At 42.0% G+C, this 14671-nt stretch overlaps 1 protein-coding gene across 12 annotated transcripts in view; it reads right to left on the reverse strand.

Moving 5' to 3' along the window:
- Positions 1-14671, reverse strand: part of LOC102937143 (WASH complex subunit 2A) — a 50449-nt gene that overhangs the window by 33310 nt on the left and 2468 nt on the right. For 6 of the 12 annotated variants that reach the window (XM_037903588.2, XM_043550533.1, XM_043550539.1 and 3 more), the window contains exons 3-14: positions 13383-13448; positions 12411-12584; positions 11582-11675; positions 11105-11163; positions 10059-10112; positions 9196-9297; positions 8248-8335; positions 6838-6906; positions 6254-6369; positions 2961-3033; positions 2033-2089; positions 263-427 (exon numbers count right to left, since the gene is read on the reverse strand). In XM_037903588.2, the coding sequence (XP_037759516.1) occupies positions 263-427; positions 2033-2089; positions 2961-3033; positions 6254-6369; positions 6838-6906; positions 8248-8335; positions 9196-9297; positions 10059-10112; positions 11105-11163; positions 11582-11675; positions 12411-12584; positions 13383-13448 (1117 nt within the window). The remainder of the gene's footprint in view (positions 1-262; positions 428-2032; positions 2090-2960; positions 3034-6253; positions 6370-6837; positions 6907-8247; positions 8336-9195; positions 9298-10058; positions 10113-11104; positions 11164-11581; positions 11676-12410; positions 12585-13382; positions 13449-14671) is intronic. The other 6 variants (XM_037903589.2, XM_043550538.1, XM_043550534.1 and 3 more) reach the window with 2 other exon arrangements.

Below are 14671 nucleotides of genomic sequence, written 5' to 3' on the forward strand. Positions count from 1 at the left end.
GAACCAAAACTAGATATCGCCTCACACTAAAAAGCCTCCCAGAAAAAAAGAAGAAAAACCCGTAAGAAGAGCGAATGGCCAACAGCTGCCAAGAAAGATCACAGACGTCACTGATGGTAATGTTCAGAGGGATCAGATATAGATGAGACAGTGGAATAGCAGAGGCAGAAACACCACCAAGAGCAGGGGGGATTTCATGACCTGCAGGTTCCCACTGGCCCTAGTTTCTATGACCTTTAATAGTGTTCTGAACACATTTTACCTGATTTTAAATGTTTGTTAGTCGGTTCCACAAAAAAGTCATCATCGTCATCAAACAGACTAACTTTCCCAGGCTGTTTTGTGGCTTTCTCTGCGCTCTGCTCCACGGGCTTCTTGTTTTCTTTCTCCGTGAGAACAGAGGCGGAACTAAACACATCATTCCCACCTGCGAGTCAGAATATTGAATAATTGAGTCAACACTGACTACAAAGTTTAAGAGCTATTTAGCCAGCGATTTTTGAACAGTGATTAAATTCATAGAAGTCACAATCTACTTGCACAATTCCTGAAAAGGAAGAGAGGACTAAATTCATCACCTCAGTTGCTTGCAACAGATAGTCTAGCCAGGTCCAATACTGACAAAGTGTGCACTCGCCCGAGAGGAACAAGATGGCATCTGACCTAACCCTGTGCCAAAGCCATCCCTGGTGCATTAGTGAAAAGGTATGAGGGAATTCTGAGCTCATCTAGCCAGTCTTAGAACTAGCCAGTAGGGCATGAAATAGGAAGAATATCCAATATATAAAAATAAGACTTTGGTGCAAACATGTTACCTCAGTTTGCTTTTGTTACTACACTTAAAATGTGCATCATGCTGTCTAGTTCAAAACTAAAGATACATCCAGAAGCTCTTCCCCACACAGATCAGCTCCCTGAGAGAAACTAAGGGGGACAGGGAGTTCTGTAACTATTTCTTCTCTTTTTGATCATGGGGGAAAACAAGTTTAACCACCTCCTTCAAAAGAAACTTAACAGGCTAGCATGAAGAAACGGCACAATACTGTAAAGATCTAGCCAACTTTTAAAATGCAGCCCATACTACCGCTTGAAAGAGGAAAAGGACATGCAATATCCAAGCCCTTATGCATTCAGTATATGAATCACTGATACAAACAGATTCTTAAAAAAAAAAAAAAAAAGAGCTATCCAAGATTATGCTAGCTTAGAAATGATACAAGCAACTTCACCGGTATTCACACTTTCTTGAATGCCCCCCACAGAATCTTTACAAGTGCACAGAACACAGTGAAATTCAGACCTAGCATGTTTACAGTTCCTATGGTTTGATGCTGAATATCCAATACAGCAGTGCTGCATTTTGATAATTTTTTTCTTTAAAACTATTGTACAGTAAAAGCTTTGTTATCCGGCATATTGGGGAAATGGGGGGTGTCGGTAAGTGAAAAATTCCAGTTAATTAAGAGTGAGGGAGTTTGGGTGTGGGAGGGGGCTCAGGGCTGGAGCACAGGGGAGAGGGAGTGTGGACTCTGGGAAGGAGTTTAGGTGCAGGAGGTGTTCGAGGAAGGGAGTTGGGGTATGGGAGAAGGTGCGGGGTGCCAGATCCGGGCAGCGCTCACCTCAGGCGGCTCCCCGCAAGCATCAACATGTCCCTGCTGCTCCTAGGCAGGAGTGTGACTAGGCAACTCTGCACGCTGCCCCCACCCGCTTGCACTGCCCATGCAACTCCCATTTGCCATGGTTCCCAGCCAATGAGAGCTGCGGAGCCAACACACAGAGCCACCTAGCTGCACTTCCACCCAGGAGAAGCAGGGAATGTCGCCGCTTCCAGGGAGCCACGCAGAGCCAGGTAGGGAGCCTGCTGGCGCTGCACCAACCAGACTAAAAACTGAACTTTCAATGAAGATAAGCAATTCTGGCTTTATAGAGCTTTCTGGTTGGTAAAGTGCTGGATAACATAGCTTTTGTAGTGTGTTTTAAAGCAAGAGATGTATTCCCTGCACGAAGCAGGTCACCCTCAATTGAACCATACCTGGGAAGAGAGAGACCGCGCCCGCAGGAACTTTCCGTGAAGCGTTTGTTGATGGCTCTGAAATTATGGGAAATACAAGACAATAACTTAGATGCAAACATTTTGTACAATTAACACTCCAAATACTGCAGTATAAGAAACGTGACTATTGTACTGAGCTTTCTCGTTTTTGTTCAGGAGCCCAAATGGCTTCAAATCCATGCGCTTTAGACACATTTTCTGAATTTCTGTGGTTGTTTTTCCTCAACAGACAAAAAGTGAGTCCAGATGTCCCTTCCGTGTTGCAAAACAAGCCCATGAAACTAAAAAGCCAGGAATAAAAAGAATTCTTGTGTGGAGACAAGCTCTTGTAAATCACCCACAAGTTATACATCATTTAAAAATCCACTCTGTGCCCCAGAAACAATGCCTATCACTTAGGAGCCTAAGGTCCATTTGAAAATTTAGCCCTTGGAGTTAGATGACTTCAACAGGAGCAGCTGAGCACATAGCACTTTTCAGAGTCAGGCTGCTCATATATGAATTTAGAAGCCTAAATTTAGGCATAAACATTTTCAAAAAACATTTGGCCATATACACACCCTGCTGCAAATTACTCCATACTTGACTCTGCATCAAGCCCCTAATGGGAACACCTCCCACCCAGCAACCTGATGGGGGCCATAAAATATAAAAAAAGTTAGTGGAGAAACATCTAGCTTTTTAAAAATCAAAGAAAAATGTGAATATTTCCCCACTGAGAACAGAAAACCGTGCATTCTGTTGAGAGTCTAGTAGAGTTAACTACTAACTTCTTTTCTAGCTTATTTTTTGCTATTTATCTAGTTTGGTTCATATCACCCTTTAAGAGATGATTACCAATCACAGAGAATCCAGACACCTATAGTGCAACTGGAGATGTGTGCTACTTGCACAAATCAGTTCTTACCATCATTTATTGGGGCTCGCAGCTCTTTTTCTTTCAAGTCTTCCCCTCTTGGTGCTTCAGCAAAAAGATCGCTCTGATTGAAGACAAAGACGCACGACAGAAGAGTGTGAGAACTTGATCAACTGACTGCAAAGATACAGACTTGGGGCAACAGCCAGTGGAGAAGAAGTTGAAATCTGTGCATTTCTACACGTTTCCATTTTTGTTCTGGGATAGACAAAGTTCTTCCCCTTTGCTTCACTTCATGTTTAAGGGCTTGGCCACCCAAACTTGCATCAATTTAGTTAAGCTAGTGCAAACTTTTATGGACACCTATTTTGGTATAAGAGTAGCTTTATTCAGTTTAAATTAAACCTGGTACCAACCAATTTATGCTAAACCAAAGAGCCACTCCTACACCAATGTAAGCATCCACATGGGTTTGCAATGGTTTTAACAACAGTAGAACCTCAGAATTACAAACACCTTGGGAATGGAGGTTGTTTGTAAATCTGAAGTGTTCGTAATTTTGAACAAAATGTTATGGTTCTTTCAAAACTTTACAACCGAACTTTGACTTAATACAGCTTTGAAACTTTACTCTGCAGAAGAAAAATGCTGCATGTAACCATCTTAATTTAAATGAAACAAGCACAGAAACAGTTTACCTTGTCAAGTCTTTTTTTTTAATTTCCCTTTTTTTTAGTAGTTTATGTTTAACAGTACTGTATTTGCCTTTTTCGGGGGGGGGGGGGGGGTTGGTCTCAGCTGCTGCCTGATTACATACTTCTGGTTCCAAATGAGATGTGTGGTTGACCAGTCAGTTCGTAACTCTCATCTTTGTAACTCTGCGGTTCTACTGTATATCGACTTAAATTAATCCTTTAGGTTATCCCAATGCAACTTTTTCATGTAGACAGGGCATAAGAGGGATAGGGGCATAGCATGAATCTCTCGAGTTTCAGACCAGGACAAAAGAAAGGGTTAACATCACTGGTCATAGTATGCCGTGTGACAGATTTAGATTGGCATTTAAAGTCCCCCTGTTCCCCAAAAGTACATGTTACAACTCAAAAGAACAGCTGACTACTATGGAATCCCTTCCACATCTGCATAGACACATTGCTCCCTTGGCTAGAGACATGCCAAATCCACATAGCTCGAGATAGATTACCAGAAGCTGAAGAGAACTTGAAATTGTGCTCCTCAAACGGTAAACACAGGTTCCAATTGCCCTATGCTGATCACTCAAATGAGCACTTTGAAAATGTCACTCTAGGTACCACTCAAGGATCCTAAGAGCTGGGCATCACTGAAACTCAGAGGGTGTTAAGCATCCAACTGTCTCTGGCACCCCCCAAAATATCCCAGCCCTAGTGTATAAAAGGGATTTGGGTACAGCTGTTTGAAAACAGGCTCCTTGAGGAGTCCTGCCGCAGACTCATTCTTCTGCTAAGCTTTATGGAGGATGTGTCTATATTGAAAAAGGAAACATTTAATAAAAATTAAGATGATGACAGTAACTTTTACAATAATAAATGAGAGCCTAGTTATTTTACCCAAATATGCATTGATGTCAAAAACCAAACTTACAATCCTATAATTAAAAGAAAAATCAATTACTGCTGCTTAGAGTGGAAATATATTTTGAGTACTTTAAAACAGATGAAGGCAGAGTTGGGGTGGGTGGACAGATATCTGTAATAAAGAGGCTCCCCATTCTGTTGGAAAGTATCCAATAAATGTCACAATCTTTGTGATCTCTGACACCCACTCCAGGGTAAGTCTGCTCTACAAGTCGCTAGATAGCAAAGCTTTGTTCTCAGGGAACATCTGAATCAGTGGGTGCATTGTTGATGTCATGCTTCTATCTTATGTCTCATTGGTCATGACTAGTAGCTCAACAGCCCGTTTGAGGAACTGTGCGGGTGTAGCCACAAAAGCCAACAGTTGCTGCTCTAAATCAGTCAGCTGACTCTAGCTCGTAACACACAAGTAGTTATTTTTCTTGTTTACCTCCTGACTCTTAAATCTTATTAGAAATACAAGCGTTTCTTTTCACAATACCAACATTTTTCTGCATAGAACTGAAATATGTATAAATGTGGGGGCGGGAGAGAAGAGAGAAAAGAGACAGTTTAGTTGCATCTCTCTGTAAATCAATTTTACACACACAAACAAATGTACACATTAAGTTTTCTGGGCAGTGCAGGTACCCAGGAGTTGTACAATCGCAGGATAACAGGACCAAGGGGTGAACCAAGAGTCTAAGATGGGTCAGGGAGGCTATTAAACATTAGTTTTAGGTCTATACAGCTGGCCTTCCATTCCAAAGGATCACACAGCACTCCACAAGTTATCTATATACTGCACTGTTGCAATATGGCTACCTCTGGGGTAGGGGTGGCAGAGCAGTTATTGACAAAATCCATAAATGCTAATGGTGCAGAGGGAGTGGGAGGGATATTCTGCCCAAAGACCCCAGGGTCAAATCTGCTCTCTTCTGAAGAGAGGCACATGATTTTCAGCATCCATGTGGAGCTGTCTTTAAAAGTCTTTACTCCGCACAGGTCTTTTCAGTTAACTGCACTTTCCTTGATTTATCTACCTCAAAAAGAAGGGCTGAGTCAACCCAGCTGGGAGCTGAACCTGTGAATCCAAAGAATCTATTTCCAATGTGATTTTCAGAACACCAAGCCATCCCCTCATTGCTTTTAATACTATAGATTCATAGATACTAAGGTCAGAAGGGACCATTATGATCATCTAGTCCGACCTCCTGCACAGTGCAGGCCACAGAATCTCACCCACCCACTCCTGCGAAAAACCTCTCACCTATGTCTGAGCTCCTCAAGTCCTCAAATCATGGTTTAAAGACTTCAAGGTGCAGAGAATCCTCCAGCAAGTGACCCGCGCCCCATGCTACAGAGGAAGGCGAAAAACCTCCAGGGGCTCTTCCAATTTGCCCTCGAGGAAAATTCCTTCCTGACCCCAAATATGGCAATCAGCTAAACCCTGAGCAAGATTCACCTGCCAGATACCCAGGAAAGAATTTTCTGTAGCAACTCAGATCCCACCCCATCGGGCCTATTTACCACGAATATTTAAAGATCAACTACTGGAGAAAGGGCATCATGCACAGAGGAACAAAATGCAGAACCTCACTCGAGCATTATGTTTGTGGCTCAAGCAGGAAAGATGTTGTGGTAAGTTTGAGAGTTCCTCTCTCCTCACCTTCCAACAGCATCAATCCCTTTTTTAGGGGGACATCTGTGAAAGAATCCATGTGCCCCTTTACCCCACCAGTAACTAACCTCCTCCTCATTGTCAAAGAGTCCCATCCCACCACTGAAAAGGCCACCCTTCGAACCAAATGGCGAGAAGTCCTCATCAGTCAGCTTGGGAGGTTTGAAGATGTCATCCTCGTCATCTAGAAACATAGCACACGCATACTGCAGGAAAGCTGTTAACTGGGCCTACTCCTCTGCATTCTCACGAAGCATCACAGAGAAGGGGCCAAATAACCTACATGCTCCATGGTAACAATCCTGTTTTGATTTTACAGACGTAGATGCACAAGAAAAAATCAGCTTTGTCTATTCTATAGAAGTTCTGACATCACACGTATCACTGTAGCAACTAAGCATGAGATCTGTAGCAATTGGACCAAGCCAAGTAAGATCATGCGTGAGCAAGGAACTTCCTCTATATCCATTTCTACTCTTGCCTGGTACAGACATGAACACAGGCTACTTTACTGCCAGTCATATAAACTGAAGGATGCTAATTGATACAGTGCAGAAGTGGGGTTTCTGGAATATATCACTTTATCTGGAAGATCTGACCCCACCCTGCAAATTTAGAAGCAGAAGCTACAGAGCAGAGGAGGAAGTCCTACCGTCTGATGGAACTCTAACTTCCTTCTTTTCTTTCACAGTCTTCTTCGTTTTGATTTCTGCTGACAGAGCTTGGAGAAGAAAAGATGAAGAGGTCATTAAAAAGAGTCCATCTTTACTCTTGTCATTTATTACTGGAGGCCAGTTTGCTATAAATGCATCTTAAAACATGAGGAGTCAGAACAAGAGCCCGTTTGTATATTTTTCTACATTGCACAGCTTCCTGAAGCAACCCTGCAAATTAGTTTTATGCCCATTGTTCAATTGAGTGAACATTTTAAGAGCTTGAGGTGAATAGAAATTTGTCATTTTTTATTACAGTAGCACTTAAACTTTATATATCAGGGCCCCAACATGTCAGGCACTTTACAGATTAAAGATTTTAATTTAAAAGTATTTGGTGGGGGTATATCTGGAAGATGCCTCTATTTATTTTCATAAACAAGAACATTTTTCAAATTAAGCATGAAACGGACCAATCTAGTTTGACTATTCAAGCTGAGCAAAGTAGAAAAACAACAACCGGTGGTCTAAATGGTCAAGAGTAAAGATGCAAAAATCTTTCACGATCTTAGTCTATGGTGGGTCTAACACCAGCAGTAAGGAAGGTTTCTCAGAGTACAAGTGATATTGACAAGTTAGGTTTTATTTAAAAGCCTGAACATACTAAAGCACTAGAATATTTAATTTCTCTCACTCTTAGAGCAGCCAGAAGGGGAAGAGGCTAGTGGCCAGTGTCTCCCCCTAAGTCAGATGAAACAGCCAAACAATGCGCATACACCAATGCACAATTTTACACCATGTGGGGAGCAGACAAGGCAAGAATCCCCTTCCCGACCTAATCTGCAGGGAAGTGGAGAAGTGATTAGCCCAGGGGTCTCCAGTGCAGTGCCCGCGGGTGCCATGGCGCCCGCCGGGGCATTTTTGTGCACCCGCAGGACACCCCGCCGCCGAAATGCTGCCGAGAAGCGTTGCCGTTTTCTTGGTGGCGATGCTTCTTCCCGCTGCCAGTTTTCAGCAGCGGCATTTCGGCGGCAGAGTGTCCGGCGCTTGCCACAGTCTTCTGGGAATAGCAGTATGCTATTCCCACAAGAAAGGTTGGGGACCGCTGGATTAGCCTATTCCTGACTGGAGGATTCTACTGGTTCTCCGTACAAATTCCAACATGACATTCATACCTACCCCTGGCCAGAACCCCTTTAGGACCCCATTGTCAAATGCTGTGTTATTAGAATGTCATTGTCTGTATCATTTATTTGTCCTTAATTGCAAGAGGACAGACGCATGCTATTTGCTTTCATGAAAAACGCACTCACACATGAAAATACTATTGTACTATTACAAAGAACTCCTCAAACAACCTCAAGACCCTAGCACTTCCCCACAGACATGTACTAAAAAGAGTAGCTTACAGGACTGCTCTTCATCTTGTTTGCTAGGCACATCCCCTTTGATCCGTGCTGCCAGCTCATCTGCAAATGACGTTGGTCTTTTCTTTTTCTGAGGGTACAACAAGGAGAAGGAAGAGAACACTGTATTCCTTTCAGTGAAGTCCTATTTTATGTCTCAATGAGTGTTTGGCTCACCCCTTACTGGCAGAGATAAGAACATTACCCAAGGGGACAGTTTAGCAGCGCAAGCAACAGGTTTGATACCTGTAAACACACAGGTACAGATGCCAGCAGAATCAATCAGCCCTTCCTTCATCTGAGGCTAATCCATAGAGTTTCAGCCCCACTAGTGCATGGGATAGGAAGGGGGTTCAGATCAGATCCTTAGGGAAGGGAGCTCACGTCCTAGCACTGTGTGTAAGAGGAAGGGTTTTGTCCCAATATTCTGGGCTAATCACTTCCCTTCCCCTATTGGATGCCATGCTCCACACCAGAGGCAGCACTGCTTCAACAGGGCTGTATGCCAATGGTTTGCGAAGCACTCTGGAATCCTGCAGGACAGAAAGTATTATGCAAGTTTAAAATATCAGGTAATTTAATGGGTCATGAGGCAAGAACGCAAGCCATTTCCCCCACTTTTCTCCAAATTCTTAAAGCCGCCACCTTGCTTCTGGGCAGTCCCCGGAGTGAGAGACAGACAACATTTGCATGTAGGAGCACAATAAGCTACTTTGCACAGCTACAGAGGCCGCTCTGGAGCCAACCTGGGCCTCTGGCATCCCAAGAGGTATCATGAACAGGCAATAATGCTAGAAAGGAGCCTCAACAGTCTCTGCTACACCCATGCCAGAGAACTCCTAGCCATCACTGTGCTTGCTCATTTACTCACATTACTGATAGTATTTCAATTCCTTCACACCCGCAAGAGGGAATTATGCCCCATTCCCACTGGCAGCAGTAATCCCTTACCGGCCTTGTGTTTTCTTCTAAGTCCTCTTCCTCTTTTTCAGAGTCACCAAAGAGGTCACACCCATCCTCCTCTTCCTCCTCATCACTCACAAATGTCCTTCTCTGAAAAGCAAAAACACAAGTCATTGTCATCTGTTACAGCCAGAAAAAGAAAGGCCAGCGGACTGAACTGAATTTGCTTACAAGAACATTCAACTAGTTTTAGGGGTATGATTTTTTGGGGGTAGGGATGACAGGGAAGGAAGTGTTCTAAGCCTCAAGTAATGCTCCCTGCACCCAGCACGAACAGACAGGTCCTCCAATTAACTAAAGGGAAGAGATGACAAAAAAATCTGATCATAAGGACAGTATCCTCACCATTACATATATACTCCTCCCACCTCTGTTTCTACCTTCCAGCTTCCCTTCTGCTTCATCCCCTATCTACTTTGCCTTTTCTGTTTTATCTGTGACATTGTGCATTTCTGAAGGTTTAGACTTGAACTGCAAGTGGGCTTTACTTCATTTTTAAAGCATTCACCCACCCCCCACCCCACCCCCAAACCAAGGGCCATTGGGTGCAAACATGCTGAACACACAAACAAGGTATCTGAAAGATGACACGATTCGTGTTTTAACCTAGACTTTGACCAGCTGTCCCTACAAAATCCTATCTATCTCCTCTCCCTTGCATCTCCATTGTGTACAGCACATAGATACATCGATTCCCAGGCCAGAAGGGACTACTGTGATTATCTAGTCTGGCCTCTATAAAGCAGGCCAAAGAACTTCCCCAAAGTAATTCCTAGAGCAGGTCTTTCAAAAAAGCACCCAATCTTGATTTAAACATCAGACAGCCTTTTGTTCCATTCCACAGTACTTGCCCTTACTGGCTTTTGATCGTCCTCACTTGGGTTTCCAAATTCATCATCTGATTCCTAGAATGCAAAAGCAATCTGATAAACAGACAATGCACACAGTCATGCTATGTGCCTAAGGTAGAACGCTTTAAAATTCCATGCCTGCAGCAGTTCTGACCACCAAAACAGCCTACTGCACCTATTCAGCTTGCTTTCTGTCACTGAACCCAGCAGTCTAATAACTAGGCACTACAGACCATGACTGATGCACAAGAGTTTTTAAGGCTTTGTTTTCAGAAAAATGTTCAACATATTTTAATAGGAGTTTTATCTGGCTCAAAAGGAAAGCTCAAGTCTTACAAAATGCAGAAAGCAAAACTTTTCAGGAGCAGAGAATATGCTTCCACTAATTAGCACACAGCTGGTGCATGTAATGTACACATTACAGACATAGCTTGTCAGATGCAAAAGATGTGATACAGTAAATGTATAAAACCACAAGTTATGGTTCACCATAATCAGTAGAGACAAGCAGGTTTACAGAGTAAGCAGTGAATGGGGTTTCTGTTCATCTTGTCACCATACTGGATCATCGCATATACCTGCAGCTCGTGGGAAGCTATGGGAAGATCTAATTTTCTGTCATTTCAACAATAAGTGATTAGACTGAAAATACTTCAGCCACATATGCATGGCTCAATATAGGCAGCAAAATTAGAACTACTGTCTCTTTATTGCTCTATTGAAAAGATTTTGTTTCAGGAAAAATTATCACACAAGAACAGCAATGTGAAATATTTGCATCACAGTTAAAATATACAATTTAGAAAAAAAAAGATTTGACCCTTTAGTGATGTTGGAGTGGAAAATGTCATTCTAAATAATGAGGCCATCATATAATCACATAATCAAGAAGCCCAAGTGTTTATGCAAAAAATTATTTGTATCATCATAGCACCTAGGAGCTCCAGTCATGGACCAGAACCCCACTATGCTAAGTGTTGTACAAACAGAACAAGGATAGCCCCTGCCCCAACGAGCTTAAACAGCCAGTTATCTTCCCCTCTTACCTCTTCATTGTTTTCTTCACTGTCAATTACACTCCCACGATCACTGTCTACTGACCCTTCTATTCAAAAATGACAAACAGAAAAGAGAGCTCAGTTCAGACAGCACAGTGACACATGCAGCTTTCCAGCCTTCAGAACACAGACATCTATCCTACAGCATCGTAAATAAGAATTAAACACTGTGTAAAGGAGAGATTGGTTTGAAAAGCACAGGTTATGATAATCCCTCCATTCCATGCCCACAAACCTCAGATCGTGTAAGCACTGAGCACTCAGTCACATTAAGCTTGGCCAGTTCGCTGTAACATTTAGCTCTTAGCAGGTACCTGATATGGTGCATGCACGCCCCCCCCTTAGTACATCAGTCACCAAAATCACCAACATACAACATAATCAGAGCCATTCACTTCAACATGAGCCAAAGCAATAAGCCAGGAACTAGTTACCAACATAAATAAGGCCAATGCCCGCACAAACCTTCGCTAGAGAAATCCCCCAGCCCAACATCATCACGTTCCATGAACAGCTGGGAGCCAATTAAATAAGGTAAAGGCCTATCAATATAGAGATCCTGTAAAGAGACAAAGACGGTTGGGTTTTGTTTATATCTCTATGCCATGGAGAAGACACTTTACAGTTCCTATTTCAAAACAATACCGCACTTTTTTTTTTTTTTTTCTAAAGACCCCAACACTATGCAGACCATTAGTCCCAAAACAGTTTTCAGTTCCAAATCAGGTGCTGAATAATGCTTGTGAAGACTGGAAGAATACAAGTATTAGGTTGGAGTCCTGGGTCTAGAATTGATGGTTAGGGCTGTTATTCGCTGGTCCAATGGAGATCGTGTCTATACCAATTAAACTGTCTCAGAACCCCATAAAGGGACCCAAAAAAAAATAAAAAAAGAGAGAGTGAGTTCACATTCATTAAGACCGCCTCCCCACACAAAAACTGAATGTGCCCCCTCCCAAACCCATCAATATGAACTACCCCCTTGTATTTCAACATGCATCAGAAAACCCACAGAAAAGGGCACAGGGCCTTTTTCTATGTACTCTTTGCAAGTACATACAACTACTGTCTGGTTGGCTCTAAGACACAAGAGCTAGTTACACAATTCCAGAGATAGCTCAGCAAGGGGCGCTGCTGCCCGCCACTTCAGCTCCAATCAATGGGCCCAATTCTGATGCAACTTGTATCAGTTTTACACCAGCATAACCAACTTGGCTGGTATTGCTCCCAGCTTGCACTGGTGTACATGAAATAAGATTCAAGCCCAGTGCTCCCCAAAGGCAGGTTTCTTTACCTTTGGCTCCAGTATTAGTTCTACCCTTTCATTAGTTTCTTCCTCTTCAGAGTCTGAATTGCCTGCTTTGATGTCCAGCTGCTCAAACGCACTGTCCAGCACTTGCAACCCATAGTTCACCGCTTCCTGGATTTTAGGAATCAAATCTGCTTCTTTTTGCTCCCGGGTTTTCTCCTTTAAATAATAGAAACACCGTATTTCTGTTTAGTTTTAGTCAAAGTCATTTTCACTGTCAAACATAACTGCAGGAGGTTAGCTCCAAATCAGCATTGAGCCCACTCTCAATACAGCTACCTTCAAGATCCCTTGGTGGCATAGAGGTATGGTTTCCACCTCTGACGGTGGGTTCAACTATGTCATAACAGTGAGACTGAAAATTGCAGTCTCTCAACAGAGCTGTTTCACTGTAGTTAAAATGACAAAAACTACTTTGGTAAGCTTAAAACTGATAGAATTGAATACATCTTTTCATTGCAGATTAAATTCCATTTTACCAACCCCAAAATACAAGAGATCTTTTAGCTTCCAAGTGCATTTAATTACCAAATGAAGAAAAGACTTCCTGGCTTTGCACCATTACAGGATTCCAGACACAATCCTGTGTCTAGTCACAACTCCAGGATTTGGGAAGAGTGTTTAGCCCCCTGCCTCTTTTGCTACAATTATGTGTTGCACTTAGAAAACTAGAATTTAAGCTTGGCTACTGGACACAAGACACTGGGCTTGAAGTTACGATACACCAGTAGTCTTCAATAATGCTCCTGAGTTTTTAGGGTTGTGAGACTCAAGTCATCCAACAGGTGGACTGGCAAGAGTAACGTAAACAAGATTCAGCCTCTAAGTTGCAAGTGCCTGGGAGTAAAAAAAAAAAAAAAAAAAAAAAAAAAAAAAATCAAAAACTTGTGTCTTCTTCTATGTTTTCCACAGCTCCAAACACAGTGTCATCACTCGTAATAATATAAGTCATCTAACCTGTTCTGCTTTGTCTCCTACTTCAGCTTTGGGAATAGGTTCTTCCACTTCTTCATCATATACTCTCTATGGATCCAAGAGAATTGATTCAAATTAATATAACATTCTGCTGCAGATGATAGAAAAATGCATTAACATATTGAGACTCTATTCCCACTACTTTTCCAGGAAATAGACCAACAATATGATCATTTACATCTGAGAGATTCAGCATGATGCTATTTTAGAACTGTCTAATGCATTTATTTAAAAAACACACGTATTAATTTAGCATGATTAGAAGACTGGGCATTTTTCTACAGTTCAGTTGAAAATATTTTGTACTCCTGTAGCACCTTTCATTGGTGAATCGCAAAACCATTTTATGAATAGGGTTGAGCATTTGACTGTTCCAAAAATAACTGGTCAATTGACAGATCAAACATCACAAATGGTCAAATGTTTTAAAGCACTAATTTATTAGAACAGTAACAAAAGAGTAAGACTTTATGGTCTCCAATAGGCTTAGCCTTAGAGACTTATGCCTAATTACAAAAAAAACAAGTTACTTAACTGATTTACTTTAACTCAGAAAAATGTAACACACAATAAGGTGAAGTTCTAAAAACAGGAATGATCATTACCTTTTTTTTTAAGCAATGTCAGCTTAGCATTTAAATGTGAACTGATTCAAGACTGAACATTACAAAAAAGAAAAGAAAAATTAAGTTAAATCTTTTCTCTCTGTGTTGGGAAAGGAATTTTAATGACTGAACCCTCCTCTCCCTCCCCCACTCTCTTCTGAATTAATTTTTGCACATTTGTGTAGTCATTTTAGACTGTAAATTCTTCGGGCAAAGACTGTCTTAACTTATTTAATGTGCTTAGTAAACCACCATGTGCACTGATGATGCAACCAAAAAGGTAGGCTGCTGCCTACATCAGGACACTTGCTGGAATACATGACCATGGTCAAACAAGGGACGGTCAATTGACCAGCTTGCCAAACCTAGCTACGAACATCTGGTAAGACGTTAAACTGGTTCGCAGATTAGTAACTGAAGCACAGAAAAGTTTAGGCCAAAGGTATTAGAAGCAGCCCCCGATTCAGAGTACTTTGATTTTTGGGCAACCAACGTGAGACAATTTGGACCACATTTTCAAATACATTGAGCACCCACAATATCATCTTTTAAATGTCTTACACAGCAGCATTATGATGCAGCACAACACAGCTAGGTATCACAGTATCTAAATATGCCCAGGGCCTGATTCTCCACTGCTTTGTCCCTGTATAAAGGCCCTTACAG

The sequence above is a fragment of the Chelonia mydas genome, chromosome 7 (assembly GCF_015237465.2).
Source record: "Chelonia mydas isolate rCheMyd1 chromosome 7, rCheMyd1.pri.v2, whole genome shotgun sequence".
In the NCBI taxonomy this organism is placed as follows: domain Eukaryota; kingdom Metazoa; phylum Chordata; order Testudines; family Cheloniidae; genus Chelonia; species Chelonia mydas.